The sequence below is a fragment of the Dasypus novemcinctus genome, chromosome X, assembly GCF_030445035.2.
Source record: "Dasypus novemcinctus isolate mDasNov1 chromosome X, mDasNov1.1.hap2, whole genome shotgun sequence".
Classification (NCBI taxonomy): Eukaryota; Metazoa; Chordata; class Mammalia; order Cingulata; family Dasypodidae; genus Dasypus; species Dasypus novemcinctus.
The window spans coordinates 155,462,356-155,488,779 of record NC_080704.1 but is presented as its reverse complement, the minus strand read 5'-3'; the positions used below and the strand labels follow the sequence as shown (position 1 = coordinate 155,488,779).

At 43.1% G+C, this 26,424-nt stretch overlaps 1 protein-coding gene and 2 pseudogenes across 1 annotated transcript; 2 read left to right on the top strand and 1 right to left on the bottom strand.

Moving 5' to 3' along the window:
* Positions 1-5,365: 5,365 nt before the first annotated feature.
* Positions 5,366-24,180, bottom strand: LOC131277183 (zinc finger protein 449-like). Its single transcript, XM_058291297.1, has 4 exons — positions 23,763-24,180; positions 21,690-21,894; positions 6,140-6,223; positions 5,366-5,925 (listed from the first exon to the last, which is right to left on the bottom strand). Exons 1-4 carry the CDS (start codon positions 24,114-24,116, stop codon positions 5,438-5,440), a joined length of 1,131 nt encoding a protein of 376 aa, XP_058147280.1. The 5' UTR covers positions 24,117-24,180; the 3' UTR covers positions 5,366-5,437.
* A 1,115-nt stretch (positions 24,181-25,295) lies between these two features.
* LOC111761583 (U6 spliceosomal RNA) lies at positions 25,296-25,390 on the top strand (annotated as a pseudogene).
* A 423-nt stretch (positions 25,391-25,813) lies between these two features.
* The window catches only part of LOC105745860 (mitogen-activated protein kinase 1-like), an 84,471-nt pseudogene continuing 83,860 nt past the window's right edge, over positions 25,814-26,424 (top strand).

Genomic DNA, 26,424 nt, shown 5'->3' with positions numbered 1-26,424 from the left:
TGCATTTCCTTTCTGGAGTTTGTTTTGTGTATTCTTATTGGTGACTTTAAGACTGCTTTATGTATTCTAGACCCGAACAGGGATATGATTCACAAATATTTACCCCATTGTATGGCTGATCCTTTCACTTTCTTGAGCGTGTCCTTCATTTGTTCCGGCTTACATCAAATGTTTACGGAAGGCCTCCTGTGTTCCTCACACTGTAACAGGTGTGAGCCATTCAATGGATATGACAGTGAACATGTCAGGCAAGCTCGCTGCCCCAAGGAGCTTTGCTCCCAAAGCACATACCATCACAAATGGGCACAAACCAACAATGTGTAAAAACTGGTTTCCAATTACAATAAGAAATGTACAAAAAAGCAGCTATTCAGCCTCATTACTGGCAACAGAGTCACCGAAGCATTTGGACTAGAAAGTAGGTTTTTAATTTTACCCCTTTTAGGCCTACAGAACAGGTGGACAAACAAGCATTTCAAGGTTCTTTGTAAAAAAAATCTGTGAAAAGCTATGGGCCGTAAGGATAACACATTGCTTAGAAAAAGCACATATATGTATATCTTATTATATCCTTTCAAGGGGGTCATGAACTTCTTGAACTCATGCGGTTGAAACCAGGATGAGTGGTTCTAGGCTTAGACCCCTTGTTCAGCTAGACAAGCGCCACCATTTTCAATGTTTTCAAATATAGTTCCTTCAAGAAAGATTTTCTTTGACCCAAGTGTATCAAAGATCTTCCATCCTACAAAAGGCTTGATAAGCACCCAAGTAGATGATATAATTCCAGTTCACACATTCTGTTTGCAAAATATTTTATCCATCAAGACTTTTGTCCAGTTTACGTTCTTTGGGTAAACAAAACCAGACTGTGTTTGCCTGCTCTTTTTCAAAGGGTTTCATAGATGTCTGAGGTGGCATTTTTTCCCCCTCAGGTTACTGTCATCCTCCTGGAATGTTCTCTTGCATGCCCCATTCGCTGAGTGTATATTGGTGGAGAACATTTTAAATGTCTGTCAACAGGGGCCTGCCTCCATAACCATGGTGGAACCACTCCACGGACTACACGACAGCCACTGAAAACAAGATGGTGGATTTCTGCGTGCTAATGTGTAAAGATGGCCACTACTTATTATTAAATTTTTTAAAATCTCCATTACCATGTAGATAATTTTTTGTAAATTATGGAGAATATCTTAGTGCTTACGTAGCTGGAAGTGTACACCAGGAATAGTATGTTCACCTCTAGATAGTAGAATTGGAGGGAGGTGACTGTTTTCACTCTGTGTCCTCTACACAAATTGATAATTTCTTCAATGAGTATTTGAAAGTTTCATTTCATAATAAACATATTGCACAAATATATGTTCATTGTAAAATAAAAGATAAAATAAAGCAAGCTAAATGTTGGGGGAGACTTTCATGATTTTCTGTACAATTTGAATACCCAAAAATTGTTTAAAATATCATAAAGTGAGACATTTGTTACAAAAGGGGTTAGTTTTTTCAAAATGTGATACTGAAGAGGAGACTGTGCCCATAGAAAATCATACATGTGAGGTTTCCAAGCAAGGATGAGATTGCAGTCACAAATCAGACAGATGCACTCTCCAAGTAAATACACATGCAAAGTCAGGCACCAAATTAATTACAGGCAGAAATTCTTTCACCAGTCCGCCAAGTCTGTCGCTTGGATTCCCAGCGAACAGGATGGGAGCTGCAAGGTCTTCTTTGATCTCGCCTTGGGATTCCCACAGCATGGCCTCTGCTGCACTCAACTGGCATCAGACTCAAGCCTGCCTGGATTCAAGGGGAAGGGGCACAGACCTCACCTCTTGACGGGAAATGTCAGAGTTTCCTGTAACTGCTGTAACAAATGACCACACACTTAGCGGCTTCAAACAACACCATTTATTATCTCACAATTTCCACAGCGGGTCTCACTGGGTGGAAAGCAAGGTTTGGGCGGGGCTGTGGCTGTGCTCCCTCTGGAGGTTCCAGGGGAGGATTCTTGTCTTCCTAGAGTTTTCCAGCTTCTAGAGTCTGCTGGCAGTTTTGTCTCACGGCCCCTTCTGGAGCACGCAGTACTCCAACCCTTGCTTCTGTCAAACCTCCATCTCTCACTCTCCTGCCTCCATCTCCCTTAGAAGAACACTTGTCATAATGCTCGGCCCACCCAGGAACTCCAGGATACTCTCGCTACTGGAAGATGCTTAATCCAGCTCATCCGCAATGTCAGTTTGTGAGATAACATATTCACAGCTTCCAGAGTTTAGGACTCTGTCCACTGTGTGGGGGAGGGGGTCATTATTCTGACAACAGTAAGGGGATCAACAGAACATTCGCAGCCGAGTTTTAAAAGTGTCACAAGTAAAGGAACGACAACTTGGGGATTTCTTTGGAAAACACCCAGAAGCCCTTCGCAAAGCTGAACATAATACTTCTAGGCTGGAACATGGATTCATGGGGATGAAAAAACTCACAGTCTTCACTATCTCATTGCTCTTCCCTTGCTTTGTGCTGGAGGCACTTTAACATCTGTGGGAGCTTCCTGAGAGAAACATCTTAGGAGGAGGGACCCACCCTGCCCAGTGTGACCTGTAATGTGTGAAAGTGTTTCTTTCCCCACTGCAGACAAAGCAGAGGGGTCTAGTTCTTTGCTGATCTTAATCTCCTGCCTTTGTAGGATGGGAATGTAGTGAGGAAGAGATAGCTGAAGTAAGCTTTGCAAAGTAGAGGTAAAAAAGCTGCTCTAGGGCAATGGATATGGTCTGAACTTTATAAGAAGACTCAACATGTTAGATTTTTGAAGTCATCTCCAGTAATTCAAACGTTCCTATTCTTATGTTAGGTGTTAAAAAATGTTAGACAAATGTAAATATCTATAAAATATCAACGCTTCTATTTTAATGTTCTAGATTGCTAAAAGTGTGGGCAAACATGCTACTAGGCCTCAGTCCCCTCTGACAGTGTAAAATGAAAAAGACTGGGTGGAGGCTGACATACATGACCCTGGTGAGAAAGTAACCCACTACAAGCAGGCCACTTGTTAAAATCTCCAGAACCGGGGGCCGAGTCAACTTTTAACAAAAGAGTGGCCAAGAGATGCGACTCTTCCCTTCCCTTTCTATGTCTATTATGGTGAACTAGAGGACAGGAAGCAAGGCCTGTCTGTGCCGAAAGCTGAAGGGTAACTTTGGCTATTTCTGAGATTCTTCAGCCCATATCGCTGGGCTGGAAATGAGAAAGTCTTTCTGGAATAAAGATCTTGCATTTTCCAGGAGGACCCCGACTGCTTCTCTTGGGAAGGTCAAGGGGACAGCAGGTGCAAGAGGGCAAAGTGTAACTTCTCTCTTCCCCTCCTGGTTTTGAGCTTTTTAGGGATGGTCCGCCTGTAAATTCCCTACTTGCCTTGGTTTGAGCCTAGACAACATACACAGCACACTACAAAATTATCCCTGATGATTCTGGAGTATCGGTGTTACAAGATGTGAACGTGCTCCCTGAAGGTCCTCTCTGCTTAAAGGAGGACAATGAACACGGAGAAGATGCTTTATCAGCCTGGACTGGACAGGCTAGGCCTTTCCTACATTCTACAGCCTCCTGTTTTTACTGCCAGACTTAGTTGGCCTGCTGTTAGCAGTTGTTATATAAACAACACATAATAATACATATACATACTTTAAAAAATAACTTATAACAAACGTGGGGTAGAAGACTTCCAAAATGCTGGGAGTCAGCATGGGTAGAAACCCAATCTCTTCTATATAACTGGTTCTTCACAAGCATCACAAGTCTCCTAAAGACATAAGAGTAATGGAGATATCCAAGACTACTTTTTTCATTTAGGCTTTACAAAGGGAACCCTTATATTCTAGGGTCTTTAGACTTTTTAACAACTTTATACATATATTTAATATATATTTCTGTGTGTTCAAGAAACCCTAAACGAACATTAAAACAAAAATAGGATGACCCTCATTTTCTATTCACTGTACAATGGACAAAAAATTAAGATGAAAATGTAAACATTTCCCAGTATTTGGGTGAGGAGAAATAAAGTGAAATTGGCACTAATAAATGATTTTGACTCCATCAATAGGAATATTATATCACTGCGCAATGTCAGCAACCTTCAGTTAGAGGAAAACTCATAGCCTTAAGTGCATTGCCTTAAAGGGCAAGAAAATGAAAAAATACAACATGCTGGTACTTATTGAAAGATGAATAAGGGCTGTGCCTTTATCCTAACATATCTCACTTCATCTTCCTAATATTTTTTTAGGTAATTACGCTTGTCTGTCCTCAAGTAGTCCTTAAAGTGGGTATATAAACCATCCATGAAATGTTCTAACTATGTTAACGTTTTCAAGAACCATTTCTGGATTCTATTCCGTAAACATATCTTAAAGATTAGCATATACAGGGCATGTAAGACTGAAGACATGAGTAACAGATGTTCTCTGCATATAAAATTGCATACACTCATATTAATAGTAATATTGGAGGGGGGGGCGAACAGCTCATGTTATGTTTGCAATGAATCCAACCAGCAAAAATAGACAAATGCTAAAAAGAAAAAAAAAGGAGCCTAACACAGCACCATGTTTGCACAGAGGAGAGGGAGCCTGACTCGGGCTGGGGGCAGGGGACGACTGCTGTCCTGCTGTTCAATGGAGCAGCTCCATGTTGTCCCAACAATTAGTTAAGGAGATTGGAACAGGAATGGAGTGTGCCTTTCCACTGGATGGAAACACTGCGGAAGTACAGATCAGTGTGGAACAACTATGGGCAGTGGGATTGGCCATTTCAGAGACCCTGAACCTGAATGGAGTGTAATCGTGTATGGTAAACATGCACCACTATGAAACTTTAGAATGTAGACATTAGAGGGGAGGCAGCACAAATCAAATATAGGTCAGTTACAAGAGTAGGTAGGTAATCTAGTGCTCACAAACCTTAGATATGAGTTTTTAAACTGGGGAAAAAAGTTGTTCTCATAATTGCAAACAAACGGTTCTTTTAATACCAATGGGCTGCTACAGGGAAACGCTTTTAGGAGGTAGCCTCCATTCCAATTGGACATGTTTTCCTCAACAATTCTTAAAGAGGCCTTGGCTAAATTGAGTGACTTGGTGCAGAATAAGGCCTGCTGTCTGTCTGAAACTTTCAAAGCTGGGTTACTGTCAAGGCCTTGCCAAGAATAACCTCATTTAAAGGGTCCCTCTTGAGTCTGAGTTCTCAGGTGCAAAGTGAGAGCTGTCAATCAAAGAAAATGTTTCCAACAACTATGACATCTAAAAAGATTTTTAACTGTATGAGCCTTCAATGAATTTTAAGAATGTCAGTGAATAAAACTTTCCCCTTCGTCAAGGTATTTATATATTTCTTTTTCAGAATGGGTTCTCTGGTGCCCTACATGGTGTGACCACAGAACTAATCACTTTTGATAGGTAGTGTACTCATCAGGTGTCTCCCCAGTATCAAGTTCATAGTCACTACAAAGGTCAGAACTAAAAAGGAAGCTTGCCCCACTTTCAGGGCACTTGGGAGGTTCCTCTCCTGAATAAATTCTCCCCTGTTCAGTATGTTGTGACTTCTCAACAAACCAATTTCCACATGTGGAACACTGGTGAGATTTCTCCCCTGGACTATTTTCCCTATGGGATACAAGATTGAGAGGTTCCTCCGTGTAGGAGCTCTCAGGCTGCTCTCCTGGAAAGTGGTTCTGATAATTGTACACCTTTGTGAAATCTACCTGAGGCTCCTCTGAGCACACTTCCCACTGATTTTCTAACTCTTTCTGGTCTTCTTGTGAAGTGGGGCCATGGACAGAATTCCCCTCTAAGTTAAAAATAAACGAATACATGTCCTCTAGTATTTTCTGCTTCGTAGTATTTTCTTCATTTTCTCCTTCAACACCAAAACCTAAGAGAAGAAACAGAAATTGCATATTTCACCAGGTAGAGAGTGAGGGGGTTATTATACACATTATATTAACCTCTAGTGGGAAGAGGGAAATTCCTAAAATATAGTCTCAAAGATCTTTGTCCCTGAATAAGGCTGAATTTGTCCTTGCCTTCTTCTCCGGTGTTTAAAGGAAAATTCTTACCTATATTGGAGTCAAGAAAATGTTTCATACCTTTGGAATTCTGGAAATCCTTCTCCCACAAGTATTCAGTAAGGTCCACCAGGAAGCTCCTCTCAGGGTTTGGTCCCGGATGTTCTGGCCATAGGAAAAACCGGAAGCAAGATAATGAGTCACCACTGTTGTTACCTGATTTCACATTGGTTTTGCAGACAAATGGCCTTTCAGTATCTATTTCACTCTCAATTATGGTTAATTCACCTGGAGCATTTCATCACAGCATGATAATTTAAAACCAGGGGACTAATCTAAAATGAGAAGAGGATCCCTTTGAGCTCAGCACAAGACTATTTTCCACCAATCTATGGACGGGGAGTGACTCCATTCTGCATTTAAATCAATGCACTGAATTAGTTCTACATCTAGTTGGATCAGAGAAGTTTGTTTTTTTTTTTTAAGATTTATTTATTTCTCTCCCCTTCCCCCCCCTGCCCCAACCCCGGTTGTCTGCTCTCTGTGTCTATATGCTGCGTCTTCTTTGTCTGCTTCTGTTGTTGTGAGCGTGGGCACGGGAATCTGTGTTTCTTTTTGTTGCGTCATCTTGTTGTGTCAGCTTTCTGTGTGTGCGGCGCCATTCCTGGACAGGCTGCACTTTCTTTTGCGCTGGGTGGTTCTCCTTATGGGGCGCACTCCTTGCGCGTGGGGCTTCCCTACGTGGGGGACACCCCTGCGTGGCACAGCACTCCTTGCGCGCATCGGCACTGCGCATGGGCCAGCTCCACATGGGTCAAGGGGGCTCGGAGTTTGAACCGTGGACCTCCCATGTGGTTAGACGGATGCCCTAACCACTGGGCCAAGTCCGCCACCGAGAAGTATTTTAGTTTGAGCTAAAACATAAAGAATATCTTCTAAAGTTTGTGATATTAAAACTGATCAATACTGCGTTAATGAGTACCGACTAAAGAGAGAGCTGGAAATGGGAATGATGAAACTGTTTACTGGAAAAATTTCAGTTAAGTGATCGTCAAATTAGAATGATAAGCAAACAGGGTTGGCATCAGCAGCAACAATCTGTGTATATTTGATTCACCTTAAGTCCACAGTGGATAATCTTGAACTCAGCCCACATAACTATCAACCTGTGTTATTATCTGTCAATCTAGAAAAAACAAGGAAAGTTTCCACTACTCCCTCTCCCACTGTGTCCTACTGCCACTGTCCTCATCGATACGAGTTGAGTCTTGCCTCATCTTTTCCACATCCCTTCCTCTGCTTCCTAATCTATGGAAAAATGTTACTTCTCTGCATCAAATCGTGGCTTACAGAATGTTAATTTAAGATCTACTTGTTCTAAGGAAAAATTAACACGTGAAAAATGTTCAATATTAGCAAGTTAGCTTGGCTAATGCTAATCCAAAGGAAAATTTCGACTTTAGTATTTTACATAAAAACATACAAAGTGGATCAAAATATATTATTTCATAGATTTATGGACAAGGGGCAATAGACTAGATTTTCAGGAAAATAAAATGAACTGTGAATAAAGTGCCCTTACATCACTGTTTTCTTCATGCTTGGATTTCAAACCTGAGAGTGGGAAGGAAGAGGCATGTGGTCCAGGTAAATTGACTCTAGAGGTCATGGTTAAAGGAAAGCTGCCGTCAAGTAAAAGTGGAAGGGAACGGAAACATGGGGTAGTGGAAATTAGCAAAGCATTAAGGTAGAAGAAGCGTGGAGGCCCAGAATATCCCACTATGAGAGGCAGAATAAAACACCGTACAAAGCTACAGGAACTGTTCGTTTGGCTATTCCCATCCCAGAGCACGGGCTTGAAAGCGCTGATGCTGTGAATATCATTAAATGTCCACTGGAAAACCAGGCCCAGCGCATCTACAGGACCATGCCAAATATTCAAAGCTGCTCTAGAGGTGACTCTAGTACCCACAGGAACTAAGACCAGGAACACTAGCCCTGAGACGCTATGCTTCATGGATTTCACATAGGCTTCTGCCAGCTTCAGGAGAGCCAGGACCAAATCGATACATCAGGACAGTCCCACGTCCTAGGTGCAGAGAACATGTGCCTGGACTTGAGCTTCTCATCAGGTTAACCTAAAGCACTTCTCAGTTGTATACCAACATCCTCACTGTCGCTTGTATGGCATTCAGTTCCATGGGCCACAGGAGGACCTTGCCCTCGACATGCTGGTCTCTTCAAGCCCCACTACTGAAACTACCACCAAATTTCCATTCCCCAGTCTTATTCTCAGAATCCATGTCAGCTAGGCTACTTCCCATTCTCCTTGGACCAGTCTCCCGCCTTTCTGATGTCAGTACCCATTTGCTTACAATTATACACTGATAAAACACCGTCACTAAAGCGGAAGGAAAGGAACACTCACAACAAGTGTTTTAAAGATGTTAGCCCTTCTTCTGCCTGCCAACATGGTGAAAACAGCCATGGCTCTTTTCATAAGACGAAGATGAATTAGTTTGATGATACTCAGTATACATGATGGCCAGCAGAAATGGACTCTCTCATATAGTATGGTGGTTGAGTACAGTGGTACCATAATTGTGGGGACAATTTGACAACATCAGTTAAATCTTTCTCTTTCTGTCTCTCTCTCTTTCGTTTCTCTCTTTCCTCCCTCCCTTCCATCCTTCCCTCCCTCCCCCTTCCTTCCTCCCTCCCTCCCTCCTTCTTTCTTTCTATTTTAAAGTTACTTTGATTACACAAATGTCACATAAAAAATATTGGGGATTCCTATATGCCCCGCTCCCCACATCTCCCACATTTCCCACATTAACAACATCCTTCATTAGTGAAGTATTCATTGCAATTAATGAACACATTTTGGAGCACTGCCACTAACCATGGATTACAGTTGACATTGTAGTTTAAGCTCTCTCCCACTCAATTCTGGAGGTTATTGCAAGATATATAATGGCCTGCATCTGCCATTGCACTGTCACTCAGGACAATTCCCAAGTCCCGAAAATGCCCCAGTAGGACTCCTGTTTTGCCCTCTCCCTGCCTTTAGAAACACCAATAGCCACTGCCTCCACATCAATGATATCATTTCTTCCAGTGCTAGCATCACAATAAGTCTATAGTAGAATACCAGTAAGTCTACTTTAGTCCATAGTTCATTCCCTAATCCTGAGGATTCTGGGATGGTGATGTCCACTCCACCTCTAATTGACAGGGGGCTGCAATCCCATATGGCCAATGGATGGGACTCTCTTGATTGTAGCTGTAGACTCACTCAGTTCCTTGGTATAGTAGTTGTCCATCATCATCTCCTTCTTCATTGTCCTAGGTGAGTCCAATGAACTTTAAAGTAGGTGTTGCAACTCCGTTGAGATTCAGGGTCCAGCTGGCACATGGACAGTCCAAGACTCAAGTTCCTTGGACATACTCAAATCAACTCTAGTGCTAATTATAGGTTCAAGTAGAAGGGAAATCACAACTGAGTACCCTCTGTCACACTGGGGAACATAAATTCCAAAGTAGGGCCCACTGGCAAGGCACCAAACTCCCGAGCTATCAGCCCTGACAACAGTGTCTGGATGTCTCCAGAGCCCTCAGGACCCCACTATTTGGGGTAGTATCTACTGTGGCTTTCAACGAGATCCTGCAGAGACATGCCTAGCGGAACCTTTGGAATGACCTCCTGGCTCACTTTGAAGTCTCCTAGCCATATAAACTCATTTGTCTCTACCTTTTCCCCATTTTGGTCAAGGTCTTTTTCCAGTTGCACTGATTACATTTTATATGCAGTTTTCCATGAACCAATCGATTCCACTTCTAGGAATTGACCCTATTTACACATGCACCTAAAGATCCACTCCGGGGTTTTGGTTCAAATTGGAATAACAGTCAGAATCCAAATCCCCACATGTACTTCTGTCAGGGAGGCTGTTCTCATTAGCCTCAATGTCAGCCAGTCCGTGGAGCCACAGTAGCCACTGTAGTGACAAGTGATTTGCACAGCAGTAGAGGAAGGAGAGTTTGTTGCTCATTAGGTAAAAATGAAGGCACACAGATGGAAACCAAATCCCCTTCCCTGAAATTCAATAATGTTCCTTGTCTTTTACTCAAAGGCATCACCTAGAACATTAGTTTCCAGTGATGATAATGCATTGCCTGGGGGTATAGGCTATTTGACCTAATAAATGGAAGAAGCCCTAGGAAAAAATAAAACACTAGCAGAGACAGGGAACCATGGGTGTTGTGACTGTTTTAAAATATATTTACAAATTCTTTGATATTCCTCACCTCAGGAGCTGAAGCCCTACTCTCTGACCACTAAACCTGGTTGCGACTTAGTAACTCTCTCCTAATGTATCAAACATGGCAGAAGCATGTTGTGTTGTGACTAGGTTATAAAAAGCATTGCCACTTCCTCCTTGCTCTCCCTTCGATCGCTGGCTCTGGGAGAACCTGGCTGCTATGTCATTGAGGGCACTTGAGCAACTTATGGAAAGGACCTCACCCCAAAGCACTGAGACCTCCTGCCAACATCCAACTGCAGAGCCATCTTCTAAATGGATCCTCCAGCCCCAGTTAATCTTGCAGATGAACTGAGACCCTGATGTCTTCTGGTCAGCAAGCATGGAGCATCTTGAACATCACTATTTTCTAAAAACTTGAGAAGCTTGTGGCTGAAGTTTGGATAATTTCTCATGCAGTGTATTAGTCTGCTGAAAGTTGCTGAAAGCGATGTATCTGAAACGGGTTGGCTTTTACAATGGGGATTTATTTAAAGCTTAGAGTTCTGAGGCTTTGAAAATGTCTCTCCCTGAAGATGAGCTGCTGTCCCTCCTGGACTCCTCAGTCAAATGGGCAGGCACATGGCTCTGTATCCCTTCTTCTCTGGCTCTTGTCCCTTTCAGTTTCCTGGTTTCCGTGACTTCCTCTCTCAGCTTCCCTGGGTTTCTCCTAGTGCTCCTTTGTCTCTCTCTCTCCCCTATTCATCCCGTTTATAAAGGACTCCATTAAGTCAATTAGGATCTACCCTGGACCATGCCCTACCAAAGTAATCTAATCAAAATGCTCTTAACTGAAATGATCTACTCAAAGGTCCCACCTACAATTGCATCATGCTGCATCAAACCCTCATACCCCATCCTCTGGACTCCAAAAGTCATGCTCTTTACATATGCAAATACATGCATTCCAGCAGAGTATCTGAAAAAGCCTGAAACCATTTCAATAACAATATTAAGTACAATATCTTATCAAAATCGGTTATCGGTGTGGTCTGTTCTGGGATACAATTCCCCTTCGACCATGGACCTGTGAAACTGAGAACACATCATCAGCTTCCCACAGACAAGGGAGAGGCTGTATTAAGATACATGTTCCCATTGCCTAGGAGAGAAAGTGGAAGGAAAACAGGGGTCATAAGTCACAAACAGATCAAAAACCTGCAGGGCATATTCCATTAGATTTCACGGTCAGAGAGTCATCTAATAGAAGGATGTCTTGTTCTCCGTCTATTGGAATGGCAGCCCCATCCTTTCGAAGGACTTGCCCAGAAGTCATATTCTTTGCTCCACCTTCATCAAGCATCTGGGTGATGGCTGAACTCTAGCCCCCACCCTCTGGGAACACTGGGGTGATGTCCAGACGCTCCCCAACCTCCAGGGAATGTGCTTCACCCTATCTGATGTCTTGGCCAGCACTCTCCCTGAACAACAGGGTGGAGCACCCACTCTTTTCAGGGCACACTCACCCTTTCCACACACATGGTGTACTCCCTCTCTTGGCCAAAGATGTCTTTAGTCCAGACCTCACCTTCCATCGTTCTGCCTTTGAAGTCATTTTCCTTCAATCTGTCCCTTTTAATCCAGGGTGGCAGTGGTTCCATTCATACAGTTCTCACAATAGACTTGTTGGTTTCACATGCAATACACAGGGATACCATCATGAGGCAGTAAGACTTACCACAGATCCTTTCTGGGTAAACCCATTTCTAATTGTGACTTGCAGGGAAAGGGCTGACTAGTTCCAGGTTCAGTTAAGTCCTCACATGGGGCACTATTCTCTGGGGACATCGTTTTCTGGAAACTCGGAATTGTCCAAGCCATCAATTCTAGTTTCATTCTCCTCTTGCATTTTACTAGAAGCTGCAAGGAAAGGCCAGGCCACACATTCCACATTTAGTTTGGAAATCTCAGCAAAATTCCCAAGGACATCACTTTCAAATTCTGCCTTCCACCTCACCAGGACACTATTTTGCCACATTATTTGCCACTTTAAAACAAGGATTGCCTTTCTTCTAGTTTGCAGCGACACGTTCAACATTTCTGCCTAAGTCATCATCACAAGTACCCTTAGGATCCATATTTGTAGCAACAGTTATTACAAGTCAGTCTAGGCCTTTTCTATCAAGCACTTCACAATTCATTCCGATTCTACCACTTACGCACGTTGAAAGCCTTTTTTTAAAAATATTTATTTATTTATTTTTTTAAATTACATCAAAAAAAATATATGAGGTCCCATTCAACCCCACCGCCCCCGCCCCCCACTCCCCCCACAGCAACACTCTCTCCCATCATCGTGATACATCCATTGCACCTGGTAAGTTCATCTCTGAGCATCACTGCACCCCTTTTTTAACATTTTTGGTATGTGCATAGCAGCACCTCATTTTACCAGTACCAAAATCCGTTTTAGTCTACTAGAAGCTGCCAAGCCACTGAAAGCAATATACCAGAAATAGGTTGGTTCTTACAATGGGAATTTATTACCTTAAAAGCTTATATTTCAGAGGCCAGAAAAATATCCACATCAAGTCACCAGGTGATGCTCTCTCCCTGAAGACGAGCTGCCAGAGATCATGGACTCCTCTGCTGTCAAATGGGAAGGCTTCCCCTCTGGGTCTCATTGCTTTCAGCTTCCTGGTTTCCATGGCTTCCTCTCTGAGCTTCCCTGGGTTCTCACTGTGCTCCTGTTTATTCTCTCTTTCTCTCTCTCTCAGTATCTATCCCCTTTATAAAGGACTCCAGCAATAGGATTAAGAAGCACCCTGGGCCAATCCTTACCAAAGTACTCTAGTCAAAATGCCTTTAACTGAGGTGATCTAATCAAAGATCCCACCTACAATTGGATCACACCCAGAAGAATGGATTAGCTCAAAAGACAAGATTTTCTGTGGTCCATCCAGCATCAAACCAACACATGCAGTGGCAGATATCTAATGCAGATAAGGAAGAAAGTGTTTGAGTTTAACAGAGAAGGTGCTTTCCTGATGAATGCTCCCCCGTTGCATGCACAGTTCCATTAACAAAGACTCTGGGCCACTAAGACTCCAATTTGCCATGAAATATCCACACTGCATGTCTGGAAAGTAGTTTATGCCGCATTACTGGGTAAAGCAGGGATAACCCGAAGACATTTAAAACACAAGGGCTTTCTGATGCTTTTCAGAGAGCAATTGTTTCCTATTTTGTCCTAATTTTCATTGCTCATATTCTTCATCACCAAAAAAGATATGAGACTGGCAATTTGCATAGGGAAACCTCTCCAAATGAGATGAAGGAACCAAATGCTTTGGCAACTAAAAACGATTTCCAAATTTGGTGTGGTATTTTGAACTCCACACCTTCAAATGCATGATAGATTCTATGCTTTTAGGAGCAGCACTTCTTCTGTTGATTTCTCAAAGACTATGGACATTTTGATATTACTGCCTAACTCCAGCAATTACAAGTGGCTGGCTTGAGTTTCAGTGAGGTTTTCTTTGTTTTAAGCTGATGTTTTACACAGATCATTTTCTATTGCAGAAATGTAATTCTTCACAGGTTACATGTCATTGAGCTCAGTCCCTTTTCCTAGACAGATGTTTAAGTAGGCAAATGTATTTTTTTTTAAGATTTATTTATTTATTTATTTCTCTCCCCTTCCCCCCAACCCTGGTTGTCTGTTCTCTGTGTCTATTTGCTGTGTGCTCTTCTTTGTCCGCTTCTGTTGTTGTCAGCAGCTCAGGAATCTGTGTTTCTTTTTGTTGCATCATCTTGTTGTGTCAGCTCTCTGTGTATGCGGCACCATTTCTGGGCAGGCTGCACTTTCTTTCGCGCTGGGCAGCTCTACTTACGGGGTGCACTCCTTGCGCGTGGGGCTCCCCTACGCGGGGACACCCCTGTGTGGCATGGCATTCCTTGCGTGCAGCAGCACTGCGCGTGGGCCAGCTCCACATGGGTCAAGGAGGCCCGGGGTTTGAACTGCAGACCTCCCATGTGGTAGACGGACGCCCTAACCACTAGGCCAAGTCCGCCACCCCAAATGTATTTTTTATTATTTATATTTTATATTGATCCCTTCTAAAACCTTGAACATGTTTTCTCTTCCTTTCTGATGTCCCCATTACCCGATTTCTTAAGTTTTCAGCCTGTAATGTGCAGGATCTTCCTTATTTACTAAGAGTTCCTGTGGATAAGTAGGACAATGCCTATTCTAGTTTTTTTAAATGTATTTGCTTATATTATTATTATTATTTATTTATCAACCCCCCTCCCCCAGATGGTTCTCTCCTCTGTCTCCTCATTGTTTGCTTGCCTTCTTGTGAAGGCACCGGAAACTGAAGCTGAGACCTCCCACATGGGAGGTGAGTGCCCAATGGCCTTAGCCACATCCGCTCCTCACGGGCTGCAGCATCTGCTGGCTTGTAGTATCTGCTTGTTCAGGCATCTGCACATTGCAGCAGATGTGGCATCTAGCTTGTTGCAGCAAGTGTGGTGTCTAGCTTGTTGGGGTAGTGTCTATCATTTCTTTGGATGCGGCATCTGCTTGTCTTCTTTAGGAGGCACTGGGACCTGAACCTGGGACTTTCCATGTGCTAGGCGGGCACCCTACTGGTTGACCCACATCTGCTTCCCTGAAAATTGTATTTTTTTAAAAGAATCTATTTATCTATCTATCTTTTTATGTATTTATTTACCACCCCCCCGCCCCGCCTTGCCGCCTGCTTGCTGTCTGCTCTCTGTGTCCATTCGCTGCATGTTCTTCTGTGTCTGCTTGTCTCCCTTTTTTGTTGTGTCATCATGCTATGCCAGCTCTATGCGGGTGCAGGCCGTTAGCTCTTCGCGGGTGTGGGCCAGCTTGCCCTCACAAGGAGGCCCTGGGAAGTGAACTCAGGGCCTCCCATATGGTAGATGGGAGCTTGGTTGAGCCACATCCACTTCCCTGATAATTCTATGTTAAAACTACAACCAGGGAAGCAGACTTAGCCCAAAGGATAGGGTGTCCGTCTACCACATGGGAGGTCTGCGGTTCAAACCCCGGGCCTCCTTGACCCATGTGGAGCTGGCCCATGTGCAGTGCTGATGCATGCAAGGTGTGCTGTGCAATGCAGGCATGTCCTCTGCGTTGGTGAGCCCCATGCCCAAGGAGTGCACCCCGTAAGGAGAGCCGCCCAGCGTGAAAGAAAGTGCAGCCTGCCCAGGAATGGCACTGCACACATGGAGAGCTGACACAACAAGATGATGCAACAAAAAGAAACAAAGATTCCCGTGCCGTTGACAACAACAGAAGCGGACAAAGAAGAACATGCAGCAAATGGACACAGAGAACAGAAAACTGTGGGGGAGGGGGGGGGGAGGGGGAGAAATAAGTAAAAATAAATCTTTAAAAAAAAGAAAACAAAGCATAACCACATACAGCTAGATCTCTGACATTGATTGATCCTAACTTCAAATACTAGGTCATTGTTTTAACAAAGTCTAGACCTTCATATTACAGAAGTTTCCTTGAATTACCACTAATCAGTCTAGTTTTCACTTTCTATACTGGCTTCTTTTTCACTGACAGGTGTCTGACTGTGGCAAAGGTTTGCACAATGATTGTTAAAATGCTTCACAGACGTTTTTTCCCAGGAAAATATTTATGTAAACCATGCTCTGGTCCCATGAGCCAGAAGTGATGGATGCCAACCTTAACCCTTTCTTCTTCCTATCTCCAACACTCCATCACCCAGTCCTATAGTGACTACCTCATAAGTATCTTTTTTTTTTAGGGGGTTCCAGGAATTGAACCTGGGACATTGTATGTGGGAAGCTGCTGCTCAATGACTGAGCTACAGCCAAACCCCCTAAATATCTTTTTTTAAATAAATCAATTTTATTGGTACAAATTAATAAAGCATAAATGCATCCAAAGTGTACAATCAATGGTATTAGGTGTAATCACATATTGTGCATCATCACTTCAATCATCTTAGAGCATTTTCGTTATTCCAATAATAATAATAAATAAACAAAACTCGTCACTTCTCAATCTGTCTATGCTTCCCTGCCATACATGGCTGCTATTATTTTTTCCTTCTCTCTAGCATATTTGTATTTATATGTATTTTTTTCACCCCCCTTTGCAGCTTTCTTGCTTGCTGTCTGTTCCCTGTGTCCATTCTCTGTGCATTCGTCTGTGTCTGTATTTATTTTATATCTCTCCCCCCTTGCGGCTTGCTTGCTGTCTGCTCTCTGTGTCCACTGCACACTCTTCTGTGTTTTGTTTCTTGGTTTCCTTTTTTTGCTTGTCTCCCTTTTAGTCGCGTTACCTTGCTAAGTTGGCTCACCGCAGCACTTGCAGGCTGGCAGCTCTCCGCAGGGTGCGGGTGAGACTGCCCTTACAAGGAGGCCACAGGATGTGAATCCAGGACCTCCCACATGGTATCGGGAGCCCAACTGATTGAGCCACAGCCACTTCCCTGTATTGATATTTTTATAAAAATGGTCTTATAAATGCATTATCACCCAAATTGGTGTTTTACCTGGGGCTCCACTGTCATCTACAGTACCATGTTACAATTTTTAGATTTCTTTCTCGTAATATGTATGTCCTTAGACTTTCCTTTTCAACCCATACAATAGCACTGCTAGTTATAAACACTGTGATAGTCTTTCACTATTTCTATTCATTTCCAAGGATTTACTAACAAGATTTTTACCAAGTCTATACAGATTAAACGTCAGCTCTCCGTTCTCTAACTCCATTCTATTTTCTGGTAACCTATACTCTAATTCATAAATCCATGATTTTACACAGTATATTGAGTTCATAATAGTGGAATCATACAGTATTTGTCCTTTTGTATCTGGCTTGCTTCACTCAAATAATGTCCACCATGTTCATTCATTTTGTCAAATGCTTGACAACTTCAATTATTCTTACCACTGCATAATATTCAATCATATGTATACACAATTTGTTTATCCATTCATGAGCTGATGGACACGTCGGTTGTTTCCAACTTTTGGCAATCATGAATAATGGCACTTTGAACATCAGTAAGCAGATGTCTGTTCGTGTCTCTGCTTTCAATTCTTCTGGGTATATACCAAGCAATGGTATGCCAGGTCCCACAGCAAGACTATATTCAACGTCCTTAAGAACTGCCAAACAGCCCTCCGCCGTGACTGTACCATTCTACATTCCCACCACAGTGAGTAAGCATTGCTATCTCTACACATCGTCTCCAACATTTAGTTTTCCAACAACTTATTAGCGGCCAGTCTAATAAGTATGAAATGATATCTCACTGTAGTTTTGATTTGCATTTTCCTAATCGCTAGTGATGATGAATATTTTCTCATGTGTTTCTTCACCATTTGTATTTTTTTTGGACAGTTGTCTTTTCAAGGCTTTTGACCAGTTTTTGATCAGGTTGTTTGATTTTTTATTGTTGAGCTGTATGATCTTTTGGTGTATCATTGATATTAAACCCTTATTGGCTATGTGACTGCCAAATATTTTCTCCCATTGAGTCGGCTGCCTTATCACCCTTTTGAAAAAGTCCTTGAGGTGCAAAAGTGTTCAATTTTGGGGAAATCCCATTTACCTATCTTTTCTTTTGTTGCTAGTGCTTTAAGGGTAAGGTTTAAGAAACTATTGTCTACAACAAGAACTTGAAGAGGTTTTCCTACATTTTCTTCTTGGAGTTTTGAATCAGACCTTTTCTCTCCATCAAACTGACATAAACCTAATTTTGAAAACTTTCCCCTCTAACCTGGATGATGACAGCAACCACCTAAATCAGGAGTTCTTAACTTTTTTTGTTCCATGGGCGTCTTTGCCAGTCAGGTGAAAACCACGGACCCCTTGGTAAGTCTGCACTATACTGTGTATTTTTTTTTTTTTAGATTTATTTATTTATTTAATTCCCCCCCTACCCCGGTTGTCTGTTCTCTGTGTCTATTTGTTGCGTCTTGTTTCTTTGTCCGCTTCTGTTGTCGTCAGCAGCACTGGAAGTGTGGGTGGCGTCATTCCTGGGCAGGCTGCACTTTCTTTTGTGCTGGGCAGCTCTCCTTACGGGGTGCACTCCTTGCGCGTGGAGCTCCCCTACGCGGGGGACACCCCTACGTGGCAGGGCACTCCTTGCACGCATCAGCACTGCGCATGGGCCAGCTCCACACGGATCAAGGAGGCCTGGGGTTTAAACCGCGGACCTCCCATGTGGTAGACGGACACCCTAACTACTGGGCCAAGTCCGTTTCCCTATACTGTGTATTATTTAATAAATATATCACACCCACACCAACACATTCCCACAAGAATTTTTTCCTAATTTCAATTCAAGCTCACTGACCCCTTCTTAAAAAAACCCTGTCCTAAATGGTGTCCCTGAATCTTCTAAAATGCAAGTCTATTAATACCATTCCTCTCTTAGAAACTACTGAAGGCTCCCTAACTTCCCAGTTAACAAAGTACAAACTTCTCAACAGGCCGAAAAAGGTCCTCATGATCTGGGCCCCTGCTTCTCCCTGCAGGCTCATCTATTGCCACCCCCTCCTCTCCTCTTCCACTCACAGGGCTGCTGGAGTGAAATGCTCTCAGTTCTTCAAGGATGCCTGCTCCCTCCATCTCTGAGCCTTTTGTGCCTTCTGCCCAGAGCCCTTTCCCCTCCCCACTTCCACCACTCACCAGGAAAACTATAACTCGGCAAAATATGACTTGGCTTGGAACCTAGATCCCTCTTCCTCCGGGAAGTCTCCCTCTCTGCCAAAGGCTGGCTAGGTGACCTCCTGTGCATGCCCACCATCATCCTACTCCCTCCATCACATCTTTGTAGGGCTCACTATTTACATACCTGAATCCTCTACAGGGCTATAAGCTGCAGGAACACAGGGACTCAGTCTGTCTTGTGTACTACTGAGTGCCCAGGTTCATGCATGGTGCCTGGCTATTAATAGGTGCTCGTATATACTTGCTGAGTGAATAAAGTTTAAGACGTACAAAAGAAAAAAGTGGCTACGATCTGGCAGTAAGCTACTTATGGATAGATCAGAAACCCATCATACCAGTTTGATATAGATATGAATTCCAAAAAGGTGATAATGGATTATGTTTGTAATCTGGTCTGTACCTGGGCATGATTGTTATAATTTGGGCTTTGATTGGGCCACGTCATTGGGGTGTTGAGTCCCCAACCCACTCACAGATAAAAGGCATGGCAAAGGACAGAGTTGAAGATTTTTCATGCTGAGGGTTTTTAATGTTGGAGTTTTGAGGTTAGAGTTTGATGCTGAAGTCTCAAGCTGGAACCCTGGGAAGTAAGCACACAGAGGAAAGACAAGCAAGCCCCAGGAAGAGAGGAACCCTGAGCCCAGGAAGAAGCAAGCCCTTGAAAGAGAGGAACCCTGAGCCCAGAGAGAAGCAAGACTGAGAAGAGAGGAACCCAGGAAGCCTGAACCTTCACAGATATCGGTAGCCATCTTGCTCCAACACGTGAAAATAGACTTTGGTGAGGGAAGTAACTTATGCCGTATACCCTGGTAACTGTAAGCTCCTACCCCAAATAAATCCCTTTATAAAAGCAAACAGGCTTCTTGTATTTTGCAACAGCACCCCTTTGGCTGACTAATATACCCATATATAGTAAATTAGAGTCATTCTAATTTATTTTCATTTTTTATATCTCTTTTGGTCTCATAGTCTCTTAAAAGTGACACCCTGTTGCAACTGTGCCTGGGGCGGGGGGAACAAAATGGAGAGGTTCCTGGCAACATCTTGGCAGAAATGTTAGAGGCTTAGCAGGTGGCCCACACATCGGGGTGTCCATGCAAGGTGTGTGCCCCACAAGGAGAGCCACCCCGTGTCAAAAAGTGCAGCCCACCCAGAAGTAGCACAGCACACACAGAGACCTGACGCAGCAAGATGATGCAACAAGAGACACAGTTGCCCAGTGCCACCTGACAATGTAAGCAGACACAGAACACACAACAAATGGACAAAGAGCATATAACGGGGGGGGGGGAGGGGAGAGAAATAAATAAAATAAATCTTTAAAAAATAAAAAAGGCTTAGCAGGAATGGGAGCATTGGTAAAAATGTAAGAAAACCCAAGGGGAAGAGAAACAGGAGCAACCGGGCCACGTGGTCCAGGTCTCTTTCTGCAACGAGACTTCCTCCTCTAGGGCGAACCCTGTAGGGTCTTGATGAGTCGTCCTCAAATTTTAATATGCATTTTATTCACTTGCAGAATTACATAAAAAGGTACCCAAGATGACTTTGAGACAGACAGTCTGTCATTGCACTTTTTTCTAAGTTACCATTTAATGAGATAGATGCTTGGTTTATAATTTTGTAAGTGACTCTCAAGTTTTACGCGCCCACAGGTGAGGGTACATCACTCAAAGTAATAAGTTTGAAAGATTATCCTATAAAAGCAACTGAGGAGGACCCAAGAGTCACTGACACCATTCAGAACCCACAACATGACAGATTACATGGATTAACATGACAGATGATATTGATTAACAATTGCTGGGGGACAACTTTTTCTATGCACTTATTGTTTATGTATGTTCATGAATGCATGCTGTATTTCAATAAAGTTTTATATATATAATGTAACTATAAAAATTATTGGGGTAAATAAGTCCTATTCCATGTATCCATCCTCCCAAAGATTACCTGAATATTATTCCTTTTTTTAATGTATTTTTTTTAAGATTATTTATTTCTCTCCCCTCCCCCCTCGCCTCTCCCCCGCCCTGCCCCAGTTGTCTGTCCTCTGTGTCTATTTGCTGAATGTTCTTCTTTTGTCCGCTTCTGTTGTTGTCAGCGGCACAGGGATCTGTTTGTCTTTTTGTCGCGTTGCCTTGTTGTGTCAGCTTTCCGTGTGTGTGGCGCCATTCCTGGGCAGGCTGCACTGCTTCCGCATTGGGCGGCTCTTCTTACAGGGCACACTCCTTGCACATGGGGCTCTTCTATGCGGGGGACACTCCTGCGTGGCATGGCACTCCTTGCACGCATCAGCACTGTGCGTGGGCCAGCTCCACACGGGTCAAGGAGACCCGGGGCTTGAACCGTGGACCTCCCATGCAGTAGACGGATGCCCTAAACACTGGGCCAAGTCCGCTTCCTGCATATTATTCCTGATCAAAGGCCTTCCAAGAGGTAATTAGCTTAAGGGGTGTCTAATCACATTCGATCTAATTTGCTCTGTTTCTTGCTGTCTCACAGAGCTGGCTTCTCCTCTGACTATTTATCAGAGTGGCTAATCAGTGTTTCTAACCCTGACCACAATACTAGCCTTTCAGAGAGCTTTTTTTCTCAAAACAGACACAAGGGAAATGAAACACAACCCTTGACTTACCAGGCTCCAGGTAGGCCTGATCGTGCCCAATAGCAGCATAGTTCTGCTCCTGTGGCCCTTCCTGTGTAATCTTCTCCGCGGCCAGTGTGCTGTCCTGGAAACACCCCATGACCTGGAGTGCAGGGGACTCCAGTTCAGTGGTAGTTCGTGTGTGTGCTGTGTCCATTGGTTCCTGCTCTTCCAAAAGCATTTCTGGCCTAGGAACCTGAGGGAAATGCCAGAAGTCATCACCACAACTTCTATATCAGCTCTGCCTGGTAGAAATATAAAGATACCCACACAAGTAATTTTAAACTTTCTAGTGGCCACATGATAAAATAAAACCAAAATGAGAGGTCAAACTTAACAGTAGGTCTTATTATGCTCAACATATACAAAAGACAACGATTTCAACCTGTAATCAAGATGAACAATTATTCATGAGATATTTCACATATATCCTTTCATCTGAAGCCTATGGAAAATGGAGTACTTTTATACCTACAGCATGTCCCCATGTAGATGAGCACAGCTGACATGCTCAAGAGCTACACATGGTTAGGGGTTATGAATTCGGCAGTGTAAGATTAAAGCCATAAGAATCTAACATCTTACATAATAAACAGAACCAAGAAGCGAGAGAAAGGAAGGGAAATCATTAGCTCTCCCCATCCTAGGAGAGCAGGGAACTTTGTAGGCTCCTGTTCAGGCAGGCCAAGCATCTGGATGCCAAAACCTAATGAGGAGCCCCAACAACACAGAGTTCTAGGTTGCCCTTGATGGCCACCCAGAAGCTCTTCCTCGCTTCTCCCAAGTGTCTTCCCTGCATTTGGCTAAGGTGCTCCACAAACAGAAGGTGGTCTCCACCATGGTTCACAACAAGGGGCAGGGCCTCACCCATGGGTGCTTAGGACACAATGGCATGAGGAGGCTATTTAAATTTGGATGGCTGGATACAGGAGTTTAACTCACAAGGCAGAAATGTTCCACATCGTACACAATACTTGAGTGTCCTGCTCAAACATACATGTAGTTAAAGAAGATAGATCAGAACAGCATCTTCTTAGTCATATACATTAAAATTATTTCCAAGTGTTTAATTAACAGAACAATCAGAAAAGTGTGCAATCATCAGTTTTATCAAATGTTCCACCAATGCAAGTTGTCACTGGTGGGGTGGTGTATAGGAATCCTGTATTTTGTACATGATGATTCTGTAAACGGTCAACTGATCTAATAAGGAAAACAATAACAACAAAAAGTATTTCCATGTAGTTTGAAAGAACAACTTGAATGTTCTAGGAATGCACTCCTGTGAAAATCAAGAAAGACTATATTATTATTTGTTCAGAATTTTGCCAAGAGTTAATTCCCGTTTTGGAAAATCGCATGGGCAGCAGCAATGCAGCTCATACTGTTTGACCCGTCTCATTCTGAATTTCTGGGATTGTAGTCACAGGCAAAATTCTATGCATAGATGCGAGCGTCTGACTACTTCATGATGTCTTCAGGTGCAGGCAAGCCCAGGCATGTATATACTGAAATACATATCGCTTCATAATAAATTGCTTTCCTCCTACCTTTCCTTTCTATTCCAAGTATATGCTACCTGACTTGGGTTGGCAAACTTTTTCTTTAAAGGGACATAGAGGAAATATTTTAGGCTTTGTGGGTCACAACTGGTCTGAGAATATCTGATGTTTTCCTTCATTATTCTTTTTTAACAATCCTATAAAAGGGTAAAAACCTTTGAGGACGTGGGCTGAAAAAAAGCAGGAGGTGGGCCACATGTGCTCAGTAACACACAGAGCATTATATCGATACTCTTGACATTATATATGATGGTAGATGGATTATGCTACCTATAAATCTCATTTAAGGACAGTAGAAGGACTATGACAAAATACATATTTTAGAAGGGGCATTGGGTCTGATAGAATTGAGAAATGCTGACATATATGCTGGTTCAAGCATTAAGAAAAATGAAATGGGCTTTGGAGAAATCTGGACATTGAGGAATAACACCAAGACAAATGTCTGATTTAGACCCAGCTCTTTCAGTCTAACTACAAACATCCCAAACTCTTCTCTCACCTGCTTCTTTGGTATCTCAAGTTCTCTCTCTAAGTCTTCTATCAATGCCAAGATTTTTTCTCTTTTGTCTGGTCTGTACAGTCTTGCCCAGGTCTCTATCTCAGTGGGCAGAATTCTTAGGAATTGCTCCAGCACCAGCAGCTCCAACATTTGTTCCTTAGAACGTATGTGGGGCTGCAGCCATTGACAGCACAGCTCCCAGAGTTTGTTGAAAGCTTCACGAGGCCCTGCCGCCTCTTTGTACTGGAACTGCCTGAAGCGCTGACGGAAGACTTCACAGTCAGAATCATACTGTTGAAGCATGGAGCCCTGGTTCAGGGAGGCCTGGATTGCAGAACCTAGGATCATAGCCATCACCCCTTCCAGTGATTTAGAATTGACCCGGAAATTGAAGTCTGAGATTCCAAATCAAAGCCACCTACAGCTGAGGACAGGAAAATAGAAGAAGAAACAGCAATGGTTAGGAGAGGCCATTCTTACCCACCATGTCTTTTGTTACCAAAGCCTTTAGACAGCAGTTCTTTATCTTTTGGGTGCTTTGCAGAAACTGGTGAAAGCTATGAACTCACTCTCCAGAAAAATACACACACACATCCAATTCTGCTTAGGATTTCAAACGGTTTATAAAATCTCCAAGCCCATCATGGTTCCTCAAGAACTGTGATGTCCAATATGATAGCTGTAGTCCCATGTGGTTATTTAAGCTTAACTTAATTTAAAAAAAATCTAACTCCTCAGTCACACTAGCCTCATTTCAAATGCTCAGTTGCCAACTTCATGGAAAGTTCTATCTGATAGCTCTGCTGTACAATTCCAACCACCCCAGGAGAAGAACATCTGTCCTTAAGATGTGCCGGCCTCTAGCGCTGATCCCATTACACTACCAACTATTTAGTATTTCTGAGTATATGAAAGGTTCTGCAGGAAAGGAGGAGGCATACTAACAATACTTCTGAATAACCCTAAAGTACATAAGCTTTAATACCCCTTAATAGGCTTCGATGAAAGGGACCTTAGCTAGAGCGGTGCTTTGCAGAGAGCAGCCAATCAGCAATCCCTCATTCGTCTCATCTCTATGTTTAGCTCAGCTACCATCTCCGTTCCCCCAGACTTGCACAACAGTCCAAGTAGCTTTGCTCTGGGAAAAAGCTACTGCAGTAGGCAAGCTATCAGGAATTTGCTCTAAATCCATAGAAAACGGGCATTTATTGAGTTGATAATGCACGCCGGCACTGTCCTCGGGTCCTGCATATATTAGCTTCTTTACTCCTCACTCAATTTTAGGAGGTACTGGGATTATCCCCTAAATACAGTGTTGGGAACTGAGGTTTGAGGCTTAGTGGAATTGAATAATTGGTCGAAAACCAAATAGCAGTTTAGAGAGAGAAACCACATAGCAGTTTAGAGAGAGAAATATTAATGAGCATAGAATTTATATTCTTCTGTAAATCAAATGTCTACGAAATATCAAAATGGTCTCAGCTGAAACTGGTATCACAGAGGTAGACACATACAAGTCTCAAGAAGTCCCAAGTGCTCACTTATACTAAAATTGGAACGATACATAGAAGATTGGCATGGCCCCGTGCAAGGATGACACGCAAATTCGTGAAGGATTCTATATTTTTTGCCATAACCTGCAGAGTTGAGTGGGAGAGAGTGTAGACTATGATGTAAACTACAGTCCGCGCTTGGTGGCAAGGCTCCAAATTGTGCTTATCAATTGCAATGAATGTGCCACACTGATGAGGGATGTTGCCAGTGTGGGAGGATGTGGGAGAAGTGGGGAGCGGGGCACATGGGAATACCCTATATATTCTATGTAACATTTATGTATTCAAAGTATCTTTTAAGGAATAAAAACAAAATACATTAAAAAAAAAGAAGTCCAAGACCCTGATGTGGGCCCGTGTGCTCTGGGTCCTCTGTCTCTCAGTTGCCCTGATGCCTTGTGTGCCTGTCTTCTCCTGGAGCGGAGCAAGGAAAACCAAATGCTCAGGACTCTCTTCCCAACCAGTCTTCAAAAATAGACAGCTTCTCCCCGCAAGACCATGAGTAATCATGAACTACAGAGACTCGTTGTCATGGTGTCAGTAAAGTGCGAGACGCATGACCCTGGGCAAGGTACCAAACTGACACCCCAGTGCTGTTATCCGTGACATGAGAATAGTAATAGCATCTGCTTGATAAAATCTACTGTTAGGATCCAACTGCATGGAAAGCAAACAGCAGCGTGCCTGGAACAGAGCAAGCACTCAGTAAAAGACTACTGATTGCCATAACTCATGCCTGGGAAGCTAACATTTCCCTGAGGGGAGGCACCTAAACACTGCTGCAGGGAATCTAGGAACTGTGCAGACCTTGGGTGTGGCCACACCCATTCACCCTGGAGCACCACACAGCAGGGCAATCCTCTTCTCACTGACCCACAACTTCAACACATCTACCAGGGAACTGAACCTCTGAGATTCCTCCCATTGGCCCCTTCCAATGAAAAGTTCATTTATCCCAATGAAAAGTGCTCTTCACATGACCAACGGAAATTCAATTCACACTTCCAATTAAAAGTTCTGGTTACACCCCCAAAGAAAAGGTCCCATCACACCCACGATGAAGTTTGCCTAACACAAGCAATGACAAATTCCCTTCACAACTCCAATAT

What these genes read in the sequence shown, in the direction of transcription:
- LOC131277183 (XM_058291297.1), bottom strand. Translation starts at nt 24,116, where the DNA reads ATGGCTATGATCCTAGGTTCTGCAATCCAGGCCTCCCTGAACCAGGGC. An exon ending in TTGAGATACCAAAGAAGCAG is followed by an intron (nt 21,895 to 23,762) that starts GTGAGAGAAGAG and finishes CATTTCCCTCAG; the next exon opens with GTTCCTAGGCCAGAAATGCT. An exon ending in TCAGGCCTACCTGGAGCCTG is followed by an intron (nt 6,224 to 21,689) that starts GTAAGTCAAGGG and finishes TCCTATGGCCAG; the next exon opens with AACATCCGGGACCAAACCCT.